The following is a 19,543-nucleotide window of genomic DNA, read 5'->3' on the forward strand; positions in this document are numbered from 1 at the left end:
TCTGCCCTGTTCCCATGATGCACTGGGCCAGGGACAGACTGATTTGCATATAGCCAGGTTCTGAGCTGGGATGGGGCAGTGAGATAAATAACGGTGATGGATCAAGCCCTGATCTTTGGACTGGGTAAGAGTGGTCTGCTCAATTCAGACACTCTGTTCATCACCACCCCCTTTTCTGAATCGATTTTGGCCACTATAGGTGTGGCAGGGTATACTCAGACATGAGTCCCTTTCTCACTGCTCCATCAGGATTCAAGCAAGCCGGGCCGAAGACGGCTGAAATGCCAGAAACCGGTCCCCGGTAGCTTGTTTCCTTTCTGGTGAAGAATTGGCTTGGTAGTTTAGTCTGCCCTGTTCCCATGATGCACTGGGCCAGGGACAGACTGATTTGCATATAGCCAGGTTCTGAGCTGGGATGGGGCAGTGAGATAAATAACGGTGATGGATCAAGCCCTGATCTTTGGACTGGGTAAGAGTGGTCTGCTCAATTCAGACACTCTGTTCATCACCACCCCCTTTTCTGAATCGATTTTGGCCACTATAGGTGTGGCAGGGTATACTCAGACATGAGTCCCTTTCTCACTGCTCCATCAGGATTCAAGCAAGCCGGGCCGAAGACGGCTGAAATGCCAGAAACCGGTCCCCGGTAGCTTGTTTCCTTTCTGGTGAAGAATTGGCTTGGTAGTTTAGTCTGCCCTGTTCCCATGATGCACTGGGCCAGGGACAGACTGATTTGCATATAGCCAGGTTCTGAGCTGGGATGGGGCAGTGAGATAAATAACGGTGATGGATCAAGCCCTGATCTTTGGACTGGGTAAGAGTGGTCTGCTCAATTCAGACACTCTGTTCATCACCACCCCCTTTTCTGAATCGATTTTGGCCACTATAGGTGTGGCAGGGTATACTCAGACATGAGTCCCTTTCTCACTGCTCCATCAGGATTCAAGCAAGCCGGGCCGAAGACGGCTGAAATGCCAGAAACCGGTCCCCGGTAGCTTGTTTCCTTTCTGGTGAAGAATTGGCTTGGTAGTTTAGTCTGCCCTGTTCCCATGATGCACTGGGCCAGGGACAGACTGATTTGCATATAGCCAGGTTCTGAGCTGGGATGGGGCAGTGAGATAAATAACGGTGATGGATCAAGCCCTGATCTTTGGACTGGGTAAGAGTGGTCTGCTCAATTCAGACACTCTGTTCATCACCACCCCCTTTTCTGAATCGATTTTGGCCACTATAGGTGTGGCAGGGTATACTCAGACATGAGTCCCTTTCTCACTGCTCCATCAGGATTCAAGCAAGCCGGGCCGAAGACGGCTGAAATGCCAGAAACCGGTCCCCGGTAGCTTGTTTCCTTTCTGGTGAAGAATTGGCTTGGTAGTTTAGTCTGCCCTGTTCCCATGATGCACTGGGCCAGGGACAGACTGATTTGCATATAGCCAGGTTCTGAGCTGGGATGGGGCAGTGAGATAAATAACGGTGATGGATCAAGCCCTGATCTTTGGACTGGGTAAGAGTGGTCTGCTCAATTCAGACACTCTGTTCATCACCACCCCCTTTTCTGAATCGATTTTGGCCACTATAGGTGTGGCAGGGTATACTCAGACATGAGTCCCTTTCTCACTGCTCCATCAGGATTCAAGCAAGCCGGGCCGAAGACGGCTGAAATGCCAGAAACCGGTCCCCGGTAGCTTGTTTCCTTTCTGGTGAAGAATTGGCTTGGTAGTTTAGTCTGCCCTGTTCCCATGATGCACTGGGCCAGGGACAGACTGATTTGCATATAGCCAGGTTCTGAGCTGGGATGGGGCAGTGAGATAAATAACGGTGATGGATCAAGCCCTGATCTTTGGACTGGGTAAGAGTGGTCTGCTCAATTCAGACACTCTGTTCATCACCACCCCCTTTTCTGAATCGATTTTGGCCACTATAGGTGTGGCAGGGTATACTCAGACATGAGTCCCTTTCTCGCTGCTCCATCAGGATTCAAGCAAGCTGGGCCGAAGACGGCTGAAATGCCAGAAACCGGTCCCCGGTAGCTTGTTTCCTTTCTGGTGAAGAATTGGCTTGGTAGTTTAGTCTGCCCTGTTCCCATGATGCACTGGGCCAGGGACAGACTGATTTGCATATAGCCAGGTTCTGAGCTGGGATGGGGCAGTGAGATAAATAACGGTGATGGATCAAGCCCTGATCTTTGGACTGGGTAAGAGTGGTCTGCTCAATTCAGACACTCTGTTCATCGCCACCCCCTTTTCTGAATCGATTTTGGCCACTATAGGTGTGGCAGGGTATACTCAGACATGAGTCCCTTTCTCACTGCTCCATCAGGATTCAAGCAAGCCGGGCCGAAGACGGCTGAAATGCCAGAAACCGGTCCCCGGTAGCTTGTTTCCTTTCTGGTGAAGAATTGGCTTGGTAGTTTAGTCTGCCCTGTTCCCATGATGCACTGGGCCAGGGACAGACTGATTTGCATATAGCCAGGTTCTGAGCTGGGATGGGGCAGTGAGATAAATAACGGTGATGGATCAAGCCCTGATCTTTGGACTGGGTAAGAGTGGTCTGCTCAATTCAGACACTCTGTTCATCACCACCCCCTTTTCTGAATCGAGTAATATAACACCACCCTTCTCAAAGATACACAGAAACAGAGTGAATACTCAGTCAACCTCCGTAACAATTTTAAAGTATTGCAAGAATTAGAGGACGACAGAGACCTCGTAGAAAGCCGTTAGCAGACAATCAAATAAACAGTGATATCGACCTGCCAGGAGTTGCTGAGTCTCAAGAAACACCAGCATAAGGAATAGATCCCCGCTGAGACTCTCTGCAAAATCCAAGCATGAAAGGAAAAGAAAGCTGTAGCCAACACCAGCCGAACAAGAGCAAACAAACTGGGAGCTTAAGGCAAATGCACCAAACACCAAAAAGGAAGCAAAGAGAAGCTTAAGAGTAGACAAGCATAGATTCCTCGATGGTCTTGGCCACAGATGCCCAGGAAACAAAAAGCTATGTCAACTTCAAAGCACTGTAGGACATAACAAGGAAATTCTCCTGCAGATACCGCAAGCCAGAAAGACCTGTTAAAGATAAACCTGGGAAGACAACCATGGGTAACAAAGGCCAACAACAAAGAAGGGTGGAGCACTTTGAAGAACTGCTAAACCAGCCCCGGCTACAGTCTCCACCAGGCATACAGCTAACTGTCAAGGAGGACTTGCCAGTCGACTGCAGCAGACCAACCAAGGAAGAAATACTGCAAGCCATCAAACATCTGAGAAATAGGAAAGCAGCAGGACCTGACAACATTCCTGCATAGGCTTTTAATGCAGACAATGAAACATCAGTAGACATGCTCTACCTCATGTTTGGAAGGATCTGGGAACAGGTAAAGGTACCATCATATTTAATGAGGGATTTCTTATCAAGATCATCAAGAAAGGTAACCTTAGTAACTGCGCAAACTGCAGAGGTATTAATCTTCTGTCAACCTCAGGCAAGTGTTCAACAGAGTCATCCTGAACAGAATGAAGGAACAAGTAAATGCTCAGTTACGAGACCAGCAAGCTGGCTTCCACAAAGATAGATCCAGCACAGACAAGATTGCAACACTGCCCATCATCATTGAGCAGCCGATGAATGGAACTCCACGATCTATGTCAACTTCATTGACTATGAGAAGGCATTTGATAACGTGGATACAGAGACCCTTTGGATACTACTTTGACCCCACGGTGTACCAGATAAACTCATAAGAATCATCAAGAACTCTTACGAGGGAATGACTTACATGATAGTCCGTGGAGAAAACACCACGGAAGCCTCCAACGTGGCGACAGGAGTCCGCCAAGGTTGTTTGTCTCGCCTTTTCTCTTCCTGTCGGCCATAGATTGGATCATGAAGACATCCACAGCAAGGAAAAGAAATTGGATCCGGGGGACACCTTGGATGCAACTCGATGACCTGGACTTTGCATACAACATGGCCCTCCTCTCCCATATCCATCGGCAGATGGAAGAGAAGACCGACAAAGTGGCAGCCAGATCAGCACAATTTGGTTTCAACATCCACAGGGGAGAAACCAAGATCCCGAAGGCAAGGGCCAGACTGGGAACCCAAAGCATCCCTGTAAAAGTTTGTCAGACCAGCCCCAGTACAGTGCATAGTGTGTGCAGCGAGTGAATCTGACCACTGCAAGGAGGGTTTGGGGTGTTCTCCCCCTAAGAAAATGTGTGCAAAAATGATGCATTCTACAACACATATTTCATTATATATTCAATTGGATTAGCTTTTAAAGCTGGGCAAGTGATGGACTTACAGTGCACCTGGATATAACAATCTTTGCTGGGGCTCTTCAATCATTCCCTGAATATTACCCTCTACCACTGCCCCTCATCCCTCCATAGCGTCCTTCTGTCACATATATTTCATTTGGTTTTATAGTGTCTCTCATACAGTGTAAGGTGTAGGAGCACTTTCCATAACACACAAATACAGAGACAATGAATCATACATGTGTAAATCAGTGCATAGAAATCTTTACATAAGACAAAGTTAACTACACGATGTAGGATTCATGTCATTCATACTAGTAGGTATTTTTTAAGAGTTCTTAGTCTGGAAAAGCACAATTTCAGAACGTCACACAATTATTAACCGCCAGATCACCAAACACCTAGTAAGAAACGACCTTCTGGCACATCCCAATGCGGTTTCCACACCAACCCCAGCACGAAACCGACCTGATGACATCAGAACCCTCCTCGACCGGGGTGAAACTGCAGCCCTGATCCTCTCCGTCCTCTCAGCTGTGATCAACACCATATCCTACCAACCTCTCATCCAAAGACTTCACTGCATCAGGATCCAGGGAGACACCCTCAATTGGATCGTATCCTTCCCTACAGGACACACCCAGAGAATTAGCCTACCACCCTTCACCTCAGAACCCAAAAGCATCATCTGCAGCTCCCCTCAAGGCTATCCATCAGCCCTACCCTGTTCAACATCTACATGACACCCCGGGCCGACGTTGTCAGTCCCCACAGAGTCAACATCATATCCGAAGCAGACAACACCCAACTCATCCACTCACTCCAACACCTCCCCGGGGGACGGTACCTGGTGACCTGCAGAACTCAGACCCATGACCACACCAACAGATCACAATCGCAACCTCAGCATCATCCTGGAAAGCAAACTCACCTTGAAAAGCCAGATCAATGCATTCTCCTCAGCCTGCTTCCACAGCCTCTGCATGCTCCCAAATTTCTTCAGATGGATCTCTGTTAACACCAGGAACAATGTCACTTAAGACCTTAAGTTGTCACCAGCGGTTGGACTACGGAAACGCGCTCTTCCCGTGAATCCCCACCCATCTCCTCAAGAGACTCCAGAACGCAGCGACCAGACTCACCGTCAACCTCCCCAAATGGATCCACAACACTCCCTCCCCCCCAACTTAGGAACCTCCACTGGCTCCCCATCCAGAAGAGATGCCAGTTCAAGATGCTGGCAAATGCCTACAAGGCCCTCCACAACAATGGTCCAGCTACATCAACCACCACCTGAACTTCCAACAGCCTGCCAGACACCTGTCCTCAGACGCCCTTGCACACACTCTCAGCATTCACCAAAGCTACAGTGGAGGTCTTTCCTTCATCTACCTCGTCACCAAGTCCGAGAATTACCTTCCTCCTCCACGTACGAACATCTCTCTCTCTCTCGCTGAATTCAGAAGGAGACTCAAGACCTAGCTCTTCAACTGAACCCAGCGAGATCTCAGAGCCTGGATACCCTCAGGGGTGAATAGCTATGCTCTAAAAAATACTGTTTGATTTAATTCGTTTAAGGGTTGGCTTTACTATTGAGCAGTTCAGACACCAACTAGATCAAGTCAGTAGCCAACCCAAAAAACTGTTTGTTCTCATAAAAGCACAATCAAACTGCGCACCAAATCAGTCACTGGTGCTATCCAATTCACTACCAAATTGTAAGGAATTTGCCTCCTTCTTTCTGTAGAAGGCAGAAAGCATGAGAAGTAATCTGCAGATGGCCTTGGAACAATGTTCCAAGGCCACCCTTCCCCTCTGATCCCATGCCTACCATTCCAGCATGTTCTCCTGGGCATTTTCTCAAAAACAATGCCTCATGGAACTCTTTCAGAATCTTTGATGAAGACACCATTCATAAAATCTTAATTAAACTGAAACCCTCAAACAATTTCAAGGACCTTCTTCCCTCTAAATTCATCAAGGAAATCTTACCTGCAGTACACCTAATCTGGACCAAGATTGTTAATGCCTACCTCCTTCAAAGCTCCATCCCTGCCTGCCTAAAGTCCGGTCAATTTACCCCATCATGAAAAAAACAAAAGCGGACCAAACTGATCTCAACAATTTCCTACCTATTTCCAATATCCATACATCCATTGTCACATGTACTCCGAAGACACCCAGCTATACCTAAAAGTCTCCGCCCGAGAAGATATCAGTTCCATCAACACAACACTAATGAAAACTCAAAACCTTCCTAGCAACCAATTACCTCAAACTAAATGCTCAAAAACATGAGCTCCGACTAATCGCTTCTCCCATTCAGGTACTAGTCATTGAAGAATGATTGAAACAGCTTACAGCCCTCAACTGCATTCCAGAAATCAATGGCCCTCAAAATTACAGGGTGTAACTCTTGACAAGAATTTCAACATGCAGAAGCACATCAGTGCCGCCATCAAAGCAGCAAATCACCAAATGAGTATTTTGAGAAAAATAAAACCTTTCCTCCCCCCAAATGACTTCAAGCATGCAGTACAAGCCCGAGTGATTCCCTTGTTGGACTAGGGTATTCCTCGAAGGGCCTCTCTCAACTCTGCCGCTAGACTCATCACTGGCTCAAAGAGATACAACCACATCACCCTGGATCTCAAATCCCTCAACCGACTCCCTTAACAAGCAAGAATACAGAAACAATTGCCTGCATGATGCATAACGCCTTCCACCAAAATACCCCTAGTTATCTCGTTCACATGCTCAAACTCTCTGGCGATTCCAGATCATCCAGAAACTCCAACACCTTTTTTCTGAAACCTCAGAGATTCCACAAGAAGAAAACCTACAACCATGCCTTCTCTGGGACTGCGCCAAGAATTTGGAACGCATTACCTCCTGAAATCAGAACAAATCTCTCAATCATATCCTTCAAGAAAGAAGTCAAAGGACTACTTATGAACACATTTCTACCCAAGATCCCAAGATTCCAGTTTCCTCGGTCACTCAAATGACTACTTATCTCTGGCTACCTTGTACACTCTTCCTACCAGTACCGAGTTTAACCCCCTGCTTCTCAACACTGCCTGGTACTTGCAGTGGTCTGAACTATGACATTGTATTATTAATGATTGAACTATGATATTTGGTTGTTGCTGAATTTCACATTACTGTTTTTATGACTGCTTGCTGTAAATCTGTATAGCGCTCTAAAACCCACAAGGGTCATGTTTGCTATATTAAAAACTATCAAAATAAACTAAATAAATACCCAAACAAACCCTTTTTTAACAACAATAGGATAAAGAAAGACTCAGAAAGAAACATAACTTTCTGACCTGTACCATGCAGTTTGCACTCAGCTCTTTGATGACACTTCATAGCTCACTGTCCTAGACTATGAATACAACATATGAACTGCACAGTAACAAAAGGGTCTCTGTGACAAAAGCAGTAACACACTTATGCTGTTTGGTGTGTGATCTGGATGGTACACTTCCTTTGCAGAAGGCATTTTGACCCTCTCCGCTAACTTAGATGAGTCAAAAACTGCCACTAGACATAACTCTGATCTCTCTCCAGCAGGTACATTACTAACCAGAGTTACCTTGACACTTTTATTGTTGTCTGAAAACCGCTGGATATACAAGAAATCTGCAGCGCGTGCTTTAAAAACTGATGCACTGCTACAAAAACATCCCCCAGTAACAAAACCGGCCCCCACCCTTCCAGCCTCCCGGGGAAACACATGATGCCCGGTACGGCCAGTCCAGCCATGGTGAAGGCTAACACATCCATCACAACTGCAGTCACTCTTGCAGGCCATGTACTGGAAGAGGTTGATGCCTTCACCTACCTGGGCAGTGTCAAAAACAAGCAGGGTGGCACAGACGCCAATGTAAAGACAAGAATTGGCAACGCAAGGGCTGCCTTTATTCAGCTAAAGATGTGGGGCTCTGAGGACGTAACACTACAAACCAAGATCAGGCTTTTTAACACCAACATAAAATCGGTTGTCCTGTATGGATTAGAATCTTGGAGGACCCACAGCAACAAAGTCCAGACCTTCATCAACCCCTGTCTTAGGAAAATCCTCCAAAACCACTGGCCAAAGACCATGAGCAACAACGACCTATGGCAGGAGACTTCCAACTCCCTGTTCATGATTACATCATGAAACGAGGCTGGAGATGGATAGGTCGCACCCGTCACAAAGTGCAAATCAAACTCCATCAGGCAAGCCCTCAACTTCCCCTCCCTCAAGTGAAAAAGAAAATAGGAAGGACAAGAAACACCAGTCGTTGAGACCTCGAGGCTGGCTCCAAGTAGATGGATTACATCTGGAGTCAGATTTTAAGAAAAACCCAGGACATAGATGATATAGATGTCTGGAGAGACCTGGAAGGGTGGTAGGCATAAGTAAATACAAAAGCACATTGTGAATGAAGGAAGAGGGGTGTAAATATATTTACAGTAAAAGAAAGACAAATATATTTTTTAAACCCTTTAACTTCACTTAGCATTTCCTGAGAGTGTACATTGATCATGGTACCGAAAAATTTGCTAAGAACCTTTCTAAGCAGTCTTTCATTTTCAAGTGGATGTTGCTCTTCATCAGGTTTTTGTGTACCCATTGTTGTAGCACTTACAATCCTCTTCCCCCTGGAGTTTCAAGAAGTTTTGTAACCAGATGTACCGTTGGACAAGCATAGTTTACACCTATGCATGCCCTCTTTCATGAGAGCTATTATTGTTCTCAAACAATTTGGACTTAAGCAAGTGTACAAAATGCATGATGTAGTTTACAACTGTATATTTAGTCATGTGCATTACTTATATACACTTACTGTCCTAGCACATCCTGAAAATACTCTACGAATGGTGCTCAAAGTAGCCTGTCATGTGCTAAGTATAGACTTGTAGCATTGTGCAGTGGTGAATGGGCCCTAATTATGATAGAATTTGTACTGAAAGCATAATTTTCTATTACAAAATGCTATTTGCTGACAAACTAAGAAGGGTCCCACAAATTGGATGTGTGCTGTACACTGCAGCACACATGCAATATTTTGTTTTTTTGGTGGGATGAATATATTTCCCCTTGTTTGCACCTGCTGGAATAGGTGTTCTTTATCAATGACAAGCCCAGTTTGGCTATCTTGGTAGATATTGTAACAGCCTACCCAGCACGGGTACTCGTCAATGACTACGAACTCAACATTCCAAATCTGCATTCACTTCACTACACTCTAATGCTTACGTCACAGTTCTATGGAGTCCATCAGGAGCCACAATGGTTCTGTTATTACAAACTCAAATGACACTACAGATACAGGTGTTTACAATGATCCTTCCCAGTAACTCCCCCTTCTTGAAATGTGGTGCAAAGCAGTGTTTACAATTGAAAAGTGCACCTTTACAGTGCAAAACATATTTTGTGGTGGATAGTGAATAGTGTTGTTGCTTTCTTTGGGGCTAAGGCTGGCGGAGAGGCTTCAGTCTTGACGTCAAAATTAATTGGCCCAACTTTAGTTAGAACTTATGTTACATGATCAGTGTGCAGTGTATACTGAGGAAGTGTTAGTATTTCAACAGACGCACATGACTGCAGTAAATAAATTGCTCTCAGATTAAAAATCATGGCACAGGAAAGGAAAAACATTTGAGAACTTTACAGAGAGCAAATGGAAGCCCCCACATTGGCCAGAGGAGTGTCAGGCACACTAATTCACCATATTCCTATCATCTCAGACACAACATATTCATTTTCTTTACACTCGCCTTTCAGCTATCATCTCTTCAATTTGTCTGTTACAGTTTTTAATGAATTCAGTTGTTCTAAACAGAAAATCTATTTCTTTGGAATTGATTGTAAGATGGGAATCTCAAAGTCTTCTGAAATGTGCAATTTTATCACAACTCGCCCATCACAATGATCTCAAAGCCATAGCCCCAAAGAAGTTGTACTCATCTTGTGGATGAAACCTCTTAGTAACTGGGGAAATAGAGTGTGACATTCCTCAGTAGTAGAGGATATTTTTGACTTCAGAAAATTTAAAATGCTAAATGTGGGACCTTCTCATTGCTGTTCAATACTATTATTAACTATCACCTATATTCCGTCTAGGTGTTTAAGTTATGTTAGGTGTATTTGTAAAACGCACTATCATCCGTGAGGGCATTCTGGTGTGGAGCACAGCACATGTATTCTTGATCGTCAAACGTGTATGCCACAAAAACTACTCAGTGAAATACTCCTTTGGCTGCTTGATGTCTGCTTCCAGAACAGATAACCCTGTTATTTAAGCCCCAAGTGAAAACAAAGATTACTTCAGGAAAAAGATGAAGACTAACTCTATATCAGAATTCTAACAGTGCTTTCTGCTTTAAAACTGTTCACATAGACTCAACACTGATCAAAAGGAATTTTTCAAGCCAAGAGACCTTCTGTGGCATAGGTGGTGCACACATTAAACAAAACATAACATAACTCTCATGGAATTGTTCCTTTTCATCACCAGTGCTTACCTTATCATAGATCCTGTTCAGCAGTCGTGGCACAGTGGGAAAGAAGGTTGGTCGCAGAGCTTTCATGTCATCGGTCAACAGCCGGATATCCCCCTGAAAGAAGCCCACACGTGCTCCGCAGCAATATATCACAGTCTGCAGAGATAAAAAAAAGAATAGTATCAGCCTACATTCATCTTAGTATGACCCCTGAGTTCCTGACCTATTTCCTTTGGTTGAGGTTTTAGAAATTATTTTCAACTATTTTGCCTGCACAATCTGTTGCAGTCTCATAGTTTCCTGTTCATTAATTTTTATGAAGATTGAAAACACAAAACCAATGGTCCATGTTCCTTGACATTTGCGTTTTTAAGTATGGCACACTGACTTGGGATCAATTGACTGGTTGGAGCTTTGCCAATAAATTATGTGATTCTGGATACGCCCGTTTTACTCACTGCCTCTCAAATTAAGAATAATTATAACATAAGTACAAAAATATAAACTGTATAAACCGCTCTTCAACATCTACATGGCTCCACTTGCACGCATCGCCAGACTCCATGACCTCAACATCATCTCCTACGCCGACGACACCCAGCTGAACCTCTCCCTCACCAACGACCCACTCACCGCCAAAGCCAACCTCCACCACGGTATGAAGGCAGTCGCCGACTGGATGGAAGAAAGCCGGCTCAAACTCAACACGGACAAGACAGAGATCCTCATCCTAGGACCCAACCCCTCAGCCTGGGAAAACTCCTGGTGGCCCACTTCCCTGGGCACCGCCCCTACAACAACCAACTACGCACGCAACCTGGGAGTCATCCTCGACTCGAAGCTCACCATGACCAACCAGATCAACGCAGGCTCCTCAACCTGCTTCCACACCCTCCGCATGATCTTCACCGACACACGAAAAACCGTCACCCACGCCCTCATCAGCAGCAGGCTCAACTACGGCAACGCCCTCTACGCCGGAGCCCCAGCTAAACTCCTCAGCAGACTCCAAAGAATCCAGAATGCCTCGGCATGCCTGATCCTCGACGTCCCCCGCCGAGACCACATCATCCCCTACCTGAGAAACCTGCACTGGCTCCCCGTCGATAGAAGAATCACCTACAAGCTCCTGACCCACGCACACAAGGCACTTCACAACACAGGCCCAGTATACCTCAACAACCGACTGTCATTCTACGCACCCAACAGGAGACTCCGCTCTGCCGATCTCTGGCCACCGTCCCCCGCATCCACAGAACCACCTCCGGAGGCAGGTCCTTCTCCTACCGCGCCGCCAAGACATGGAACTCCCTCCCTCTCCTCCTACGGCAGACAGAAGATCCTCAGACCTTCAGAAGACTACTCAAGACTTGGCTCTTCGACAACTAGCTGCAGCCCCCCTCCCCCCCAGCGCCTTGAGACCCTCGCGGGTATGTACCGCGCTTTATAAATTGCCTGATTGATTGGTTTATAAATGTTCTCTGCAGTTTGCTCTATAACTAAGTGGGGATAGATTCATGCTACATCAAATAGTTAATAAATCACAAAGTCGGCGGGAGCCACTCTAGTGACGGTTAGTTAAGAATTTTCATCGAAAAGCCACTTTTTGTTTTGGTAATAACTTTAGAGCTGTTTGATAAGTCTACTCTGAACTTTCTACTTAAACTTGTATCCAGTTTAAGTTCAACATGGCAAGTTTCGTACACATCCATCCTGTGGCAAGGAATATAATAGAAGAGACAAAAATGCAGTAGCTCTCATTGTGAATCCCTTAGAAATCTTTGCTGTCTGCTACAGTTAAAAACTCAGAATGAAATTGCACGAAATTTGGGCAAGAAACTAGGTGGATTATTTACAAGCCCCATGCGCTGCCGGTACGTCACTTTTTTCCCACATTAAAAGTGATGTACCGGCGACGCAAGAGGCTTGTAAATAAGCCCCTTAGGACTCTACTCAGAGGAGTGGCTTTGCTTTGTCTGGTGTAAATATGGTCAGTAGTTTTTTATGAAATTAATACCACAAAATGTTTTGGGTGGGCTCTAAAGGGTTCGAAATTAGATGTATCTTACCAGTTGAGAAGTTGTTTTTAGTTTTGCCTATAACTTTAGCGCCATCTGACGATTTTGCACAACATTTGGGAGAAACGTAGCATGCTTTTCTTACACTTTGAATATTTACATTTATGCATATCCTTCAAGGAGTAGCATGGTTAAAAAGGGGAATTTAAAAGTGTCATTGCTAATTATTACATCACCCTTTATTTAATTGACTTGAAATTTTGCAGATATTTAAAATGATTTGTCTTCTGTGGATACAACAAGTTATTTTCTTTACCTATTCAACAAGATGAGCAAAGTTAAAAGGGGCTGAGATGTTTTCATGTGCTAATAACTTTGATGTTGTTTAATATATCTGCATACCATAAGACATGCAGTGAACAAGTTAAGGGGGTTGACATCAAATCTTGATTTCAAACTAACTTCGACCAAGTTTCACAAATCTGCGTGACATTTGGCAGACCCATAGAATATTTAGCTTACCCTTGATAGTTTGTGTTTGATCAAAATCAGTCAACAGGGTCAAAGCTTAAGGGGGCTGAAAAAAGTGTTCATTTGCTGGCAACCATAGCATTATGTAATGAATCTCCATGAAATCTTGCAGAGTGTTACCAAGTTAAGCCAATAGCAGTGCTTGAAGATTTAATGACATCCGATAAGGAAGGTGAAAATTAAAGGTAGGGCTTTTAAAATCTTTGATTTGCTGGTAAGGTTAGTGTGATTTTCTAGATAAGCAAGAAATTTGGTAGAAGCTCGGAATGTTTTATGTTTTATGTGATATGTTGAGTTTTATGCAGCTTCAAGATGTGGGTCATGGTTAAAGGAGGGGTGTATAAAGTGTTAATTTGCTAGAAGTTTGCAAATCCACACACAATTCCTCAGGGATTTACATGTTAAGTTTTCAGTTGGTGTGTGAAGTCAAGCTCAATAAAAGGATGATGGGTTTTTATGTAGTTCCAACAAGGAAAGAGCAAAGTTAAAGGAGGGGGAGTTTTGATTTGGGTGAGAAAGTGGATTATTATTTATGGTGGATGGCAGCCCACAACAATTTGTTATGTCACTATTCTTGTTAGGTTAAGTATATGTTTTAGTAATTTAAACCTGAGCTCAAAAAACACAACACAATAAAAACCCCACTCCAATTTAATGGACAAAAGGACACCAAACAGACAAAAATCCCATAAGGGGACCCAGAGACAGGATTTTTTAAAGTTTTAAATTAAACAAGTGCCAAAAAGCACAGAGTGCCAACCACAGGCAACTGGTCGCACTAGACCAGGATAATAGTATGGTTTGAGGCTAACCTTGACAGAGCACAGGTCAGATGCGAGGAACAGGTTTGTCCCTGCCAAAGTGTTACCTTCAGATTAAAAAAAAAAGAAATTCTGAGAAGACAAAAGTCTTCAGCAGGACAAAACAGCAGGCTGGACCAGAAAATGGGGTTGTCGATGATGGGTTGCCACTGTTCAAAGTCCACGTGCAGCTGTCCCTGAATGCAGAAAAGCTTTGATCCGGAAAAGCCCGGAATCATGTTCAAGAAAGAAGTTGCTCAAGTCAATTGTCTGACACTTGGCATCAGGCCTGGTAAAGCTTTATACCTTCGGACTTAGAACCTTTTTCTGGAAGTTGGATTACTCCAGCAGGTCAAGGCTGCAGACTGTAGCTGAAGAGCGTTCAACTTTGTCAGATTGTGGTTGGTGTCAGTCCCACTAAAATGAATTTGCTGTTGTGGAGAATGGCGAACCCAGAGCTGGTATGGCGTCAGGCCCATTGATGATGCACCCTTTGTAGATCTGTTTGGCTTGTTGATCCCAGTCTGTTCTACATGTAAAAAGTTTCTAAGTTCCAAGCTTTAGCTTTAAGCAGGAGTAGTACAGTCTGAAACCAGTCAAGCATTCCAGGACCTCAGAAACAGCACTTGTGGTGGGGGGTCAGGTTCAATCAAACAGAAGCCACCAGCACGGTCCAGGGATGGTCCTGTAGGAAGTTGTTAGCTGGGTTCTTTCAGCTTTTGTATCCCTGAATCTTAACAAAAGGTCAGCCAACTGGCCCTTGGAGTTCACTTTTTGTCCTGCATACACGTGGGAGCAGGCCCTGCACTTAAGGTTCTCATCACAGGTCACAACAACAGGTGCAGTCCTTCTTGTATCTTTCACAGGTCCAGTGGTGAAATGCAGAGGGTGCCTAGTGTGCCACATTTATTTTAGGCACTAACCTGTGGTTGGGGGTGAATTCTGGCCCGTTGCTAACCAATAGGGAAAAAGCTGCCAGGGGTTACCTTACCCACTTTTGCAGCAATGCCTGTGTTCCTTACTCAAAACAATCTCACGGTGCCTCTTTTCACCTAAAATAAATATGTAAGAAACGTTCTTCCTGTCTGCAGAGCTCCGGTGCCCTCTCTAGAGGTGTGGCCAAGAAAATGAGTAACCCCTCTTCTCTGGTCACTCAAAACCGGTTCTGTAGGAAGCTACTCTCCCCATGGGATTGGTGCCTGGTTCATTAAAAGCACAAAAGAGGTAGTATGCCCAGGTTGGTAGCTACATCTGCCTGTGAGAGGGTAGACCTTTTTGAAGATAATTAAGTCCCTAGGACTGCCTAGATGGTCATCCTATCAGAGAATTGGTTTTGTAATAAATATTTTATAAAGTTCAAGAATTAACTTTTTAACTGGTTCCTAGTTGGAGATATTATTATTTAATTGTAATATTTACCCTCAATGCTTTTCTAAGGCACGACTAACCTGGTTACAATGAAAAAAGCTGTTGGGGCCTTCTCAATGTGAGAGCATGTTTAGCATTAAACCTTTACATGTCCTGCTTTTCACCATTATGTACCATGCCTTATTGGGCATCAAGACTTAAGTAGGAGTGATTGATATTTTAAAGGAGGGATTATGACTGTCAAAAGGGGTTATTTTGACAGGTTGATTGCATCTCTAACCTGCATAGCGAGGTTTCTGGTGGTAGGCCTGCAGTCATGTTTTGCCTTTTAAAGGTGCAGTTAGGGGAGGGGGTCTTAGGGCCCCTTCTCTTTAAAGCACAGCTTGGGAAGGGAAGCTGTACGCCCGCTCCTCTAATTAATTAAATTGGCCCTAGGGGATTGGGTCCCTGAAGCTGAGAGTGACTCGGGAGAGGGCTGCGCGCCCCTGTCCCTTACAAAATACTTCGGGCTTTTGGTAGGGTGGGCTGAGCTCAACGCTAACATTCAGGTGTAGATACAACACACAAAAAACAATACAAATATGAGACAAAGGATTACAAGTGTCAAATCAAGTTCATAAGCCATCAATGAATGCAACAGATAAGAAGGAAATACTCTGTTTAAAAGAACGAATTAAAATTGGAGAAACTGAGTCTAACATCCCAATGAATACTGACTAGCACACCAATTAACATGAGCGCTGAAGGAAGTCAATGCTGGTTTATAGGCCAAAGCAAATATGTTGAGAAAGGTATTGCTATAAACTTTTTAGGGGACTATCAAAAATGGATTTGACCTGTGAGTTTATGCTGTCTGATATATTTGGTGGATAAGCTCTGGTGAACAAATGAATTTCAAAATTAGGGGATTATTTAGTGTTTGGTGGTGAGGGACCTTTCATAAATTGCAGAGATCCTGCTCCACCAAACTCGTTACTCATCCCGTTTAGCAGTGGTGAAACATCAAGGGGATTTATCTCTGCTTTTTTGGCTTTAAAAGCCAAGAAAGCGGAGATAAAATTATCTCCCTATTAACCAGTTAGCGACAGCTAGTAGGAGATAGCGACCATCTTGGGCCCCACTTTGCATGTCAGTGATATTTATCACTAATGACATGCAAAGTGGGCGTGCCAAGATGTTAGCGACTGAAAACAGTCGCTAACATCGCTATCTCATATTACCAACTTTTGGAGATATTCGCGCTAACCGCGAATATCTCCAAAAGCTAACACCTGCCCTGAGCAGTTCTTAGCCATGTTATCCAATGGGAGGTGGATAACATGGCTAAGAGCATTAGCTCGGTAATGCATGAATATCGCGGACTTTTCAGCGATATTCATGCATTACGGCGATTTTTATCGCATTTGCGATAAACCTTGGGAATACCATGGTTTATTTGCGGTAAAAATCGCCGCAGCTCCGCGGTAATTTTTTGTCTCTAACCAAGCAATAGCGATAATTATCGCTATTGCTTGGTAATATGCCCCTAGGTTTCTAATGGTAGACCCTCACCTGGCTCTGTTGTCAGAAACAAGCGACCCTATGGTTTGGCCAATACAGCGTTCACAGGGAGGGTCCCCTATGTACAGCGGAGTGAACATCACAGATCCTGCTATCTGTGCCCACCATATGACCCTGGTTGTCCGGGGAAGGAAAATAGGTAAATGTCCCTTACATGTATGGAGAAAACTCAATGTGCGTCAAGGACATTTATTTAGAGTGCAGAATGAGCCTGTGTCTAATAATTAACTTTCTTTGTGCCAACAAGTAGGCCAGATCTGTGTAAATCTCCAGTGGGATGTGAATATGACTGAAGGGCTAGCCATTTAGGCAAAAGCAAATGAAGCAATATGAAGGTCTCAGACCTTAAAGGAGTATAAATTAATTTCACCCAACGTAATTCAGGGGGGCACCAATTAAAATAAACACACATGGAGCAGATACCTAGAAAAATTAGTTAAGGAAAATCGATTGATCGCATGTGTTTACTTATCCAAAAATGCAGACATAGGGTAGTAACATAGACAATTTTGGGCCGGATGGTGGAGGTTGGGTTGTAAGCAGCTGGTGTTTTATGCACACCGACTGCTTTGCGACACAACCTGAGGTTTGTACTGTGACTGATGTACTAATCAATTGCACTGTAAAACCAGAATTCGAAGGAATCATTTTTTTAAAGGGCAAAGTAAGCATGTGTAAAATCCTTTTACATGTTTCTGAAATCTCTGTAGTCTGATCCCATTCCTGTAAAGGCATGACAGGTCAGGAGGCAGGCCATACAATATAAACATAAATAACATTCATGGGCAATAACTGCTGTCAGTCAAAAACAAAAGTGTGGTCTAAGCCTCAATAGAAGCAGTTGGATGCTTACCTGGACCACTCTCTCAAATGTGTGAGCTAGAGGGAGGTAGGATATTGCGACGTCAGTTGGCTTTGGTGCAAAGGTGCTCTGCAAGAGAAATAGCACAAGACATCTTGAAATGCTACAGTTACTCCCAAGTGCTACTTTGTACCATGCAGACTTTTATTACTCAACAGCCTTGCAGACCAATGCATGCCCAGCTTCCTAATCTGGGGCTAAGAAAAAGCTTTACCCTGATGCCATACATAATGTACAATTCAGATTACCACATTCTTTAGTCCTGTACCTGAAGAAAAACAATATAAAAATAGAACATTTATGGAAGAGATGTTCTCTATGATCAAATATAGGGCTCTATGTGATGAGAACAGAACTAAACGGTAAAACACCGTCACTCCGCATTTTTTACTCCGCATACCTTTGCTCCTCATACCATGATAACGCAGGTACCGTTACTCCGCATTATTTTACAAAGCATGCCATTATATATTACATGCATTTATCACGCATGCTTTTACAACGAAAATCGTTGTAAAGGCATGATTGGTAAAAGCATATGTTTTTTATATTTAAGTGTAAGGTAAGTTGTAAGGTAAGTATATGGTTTTAGTTTGGGGTTTTGGAGTATATGTTTTTGGGGTTCAGGGGTATTTTAAGGGTGGGTTTGGGTTATGGGGTGCAGGGGTATTTAAGGGTTAAGGGGTACAGGGGTATTTTTAGGGTTCAGGGGTAGGTTTGGGTTTTGGGGTACAGGGGTATTTTTAGGGTTCAGGGGTAGGTTTGGGTTTTGGGGTACAGGGGTATTTTTAGGGTTCAGGGGTTGTTTGGGTTTTGGGTTACAGGGGTATTTTTAGGGTTCAGGTGTTGTTTTGGGTTTTGGGGTACATGGTTTTTTAGGCTTCAGGGGTTGTTTTGGGTTTTGGGGTACAGGGGTATTTTTAGGGTTCAGGGGTTGTTTTGGCTTTTGGGGTACAGGGTTTTTTAGGGTTCAGGGGTTGTTTTGGGTTTTGGGGTACCGGGGTATTTTTAGGGTTCAAGGGTAGGTTTGGGTTTTGGGGTACAGGGGTATTTTTAGGGTTCAGGGGTAGGTTTGGGTTTTGGGTTACAGGGGTATTTTTAGGGTTCAGGGGGAGGTTTGGGTATTGGGGTACAGGGGTATTTTTAGGGTTCAGGGGTTGTTTTGGGTTTTGGGGTACAGGGGTATTTTTAGGGTTCAGGGGTAGGTTTGGGTTTTGGGGTACAGGGGTATTTTTAGGGTTCAGGGGTAGGTTTGGGTTTTGGGGTATAGGGGTATTTTTATGGTTCAGGGGTAGGTTTGGGTTTTGGGGTACAGGGGTATTTTTAGGGTTCAGGGGTAGGTTTGGGTTTTGGGGTACAGGGGTATTTTTAGGGTTCAGGGGTAGGTTTGGGTTTTGGGGTACAGGGGTATTTTTAGGGTCAGGATGGGTTAGTGTTTAAGGGTGCTGGGGTATTTAAAGGGACTAGGGTCGGATTCGTTTTTAGGGTGTATAGGGTAATTATTAATTTTAAAAAATTAAATATATATATATATATATGTGTAATATTAATGTAGTTCTAAATATAATGTAATTTAAAAGAAATAATGTTTCATTTTAATTAAAAAAATATATATGTGTATATAAATATATATATATATAT

General features: G+C 44.0%; 1 protein-coding gene across 1 annotated transcript in view; it reads right to left on the bottom strand.

Annotated features, from left to right (window-relative positions):
• The window catches only part of LOC147663476 (long-chain-fatty-acid--CoA ligase 5-like), a 225,920-nt gene that overhangs the window by 42,300 nt on the left and 164,077 nt on the right, over positions 1-19,543 (bottom strand). Inside the window, exons 11-12 of the mRNA XM_086950420.1 lie at positions 17,894-17,971; positions 10,785-10,919 (exon numbers count right to left, since the gene is read on the bottom strand). Coding sequence (XP_086806546.1) covers positions 10,785-10,919; positions 17,894-17,971 — 213 coding nt within the window. The remainder of the gene's footprint in view (positions 1-10,784; positions 10,920-17,893; positions 17,972-19,543) is intronic.

This window comes from Lissotriton vulgaris, unplaced genomic scaffold, assembly GCF_964263255.1.
Source record: "Lissotriton vulgaris unplaced genomic scaffold, aLisVul1.2 SCAFFOLD_675, whole genome shotgun sequence".
Classification (NCBI taxonomy): Eukaryota; Metazoa; Chordata; class Amphibia; order Caudata; family Salamandridae; genus Lissotriton; species Lissotriton vulgaris.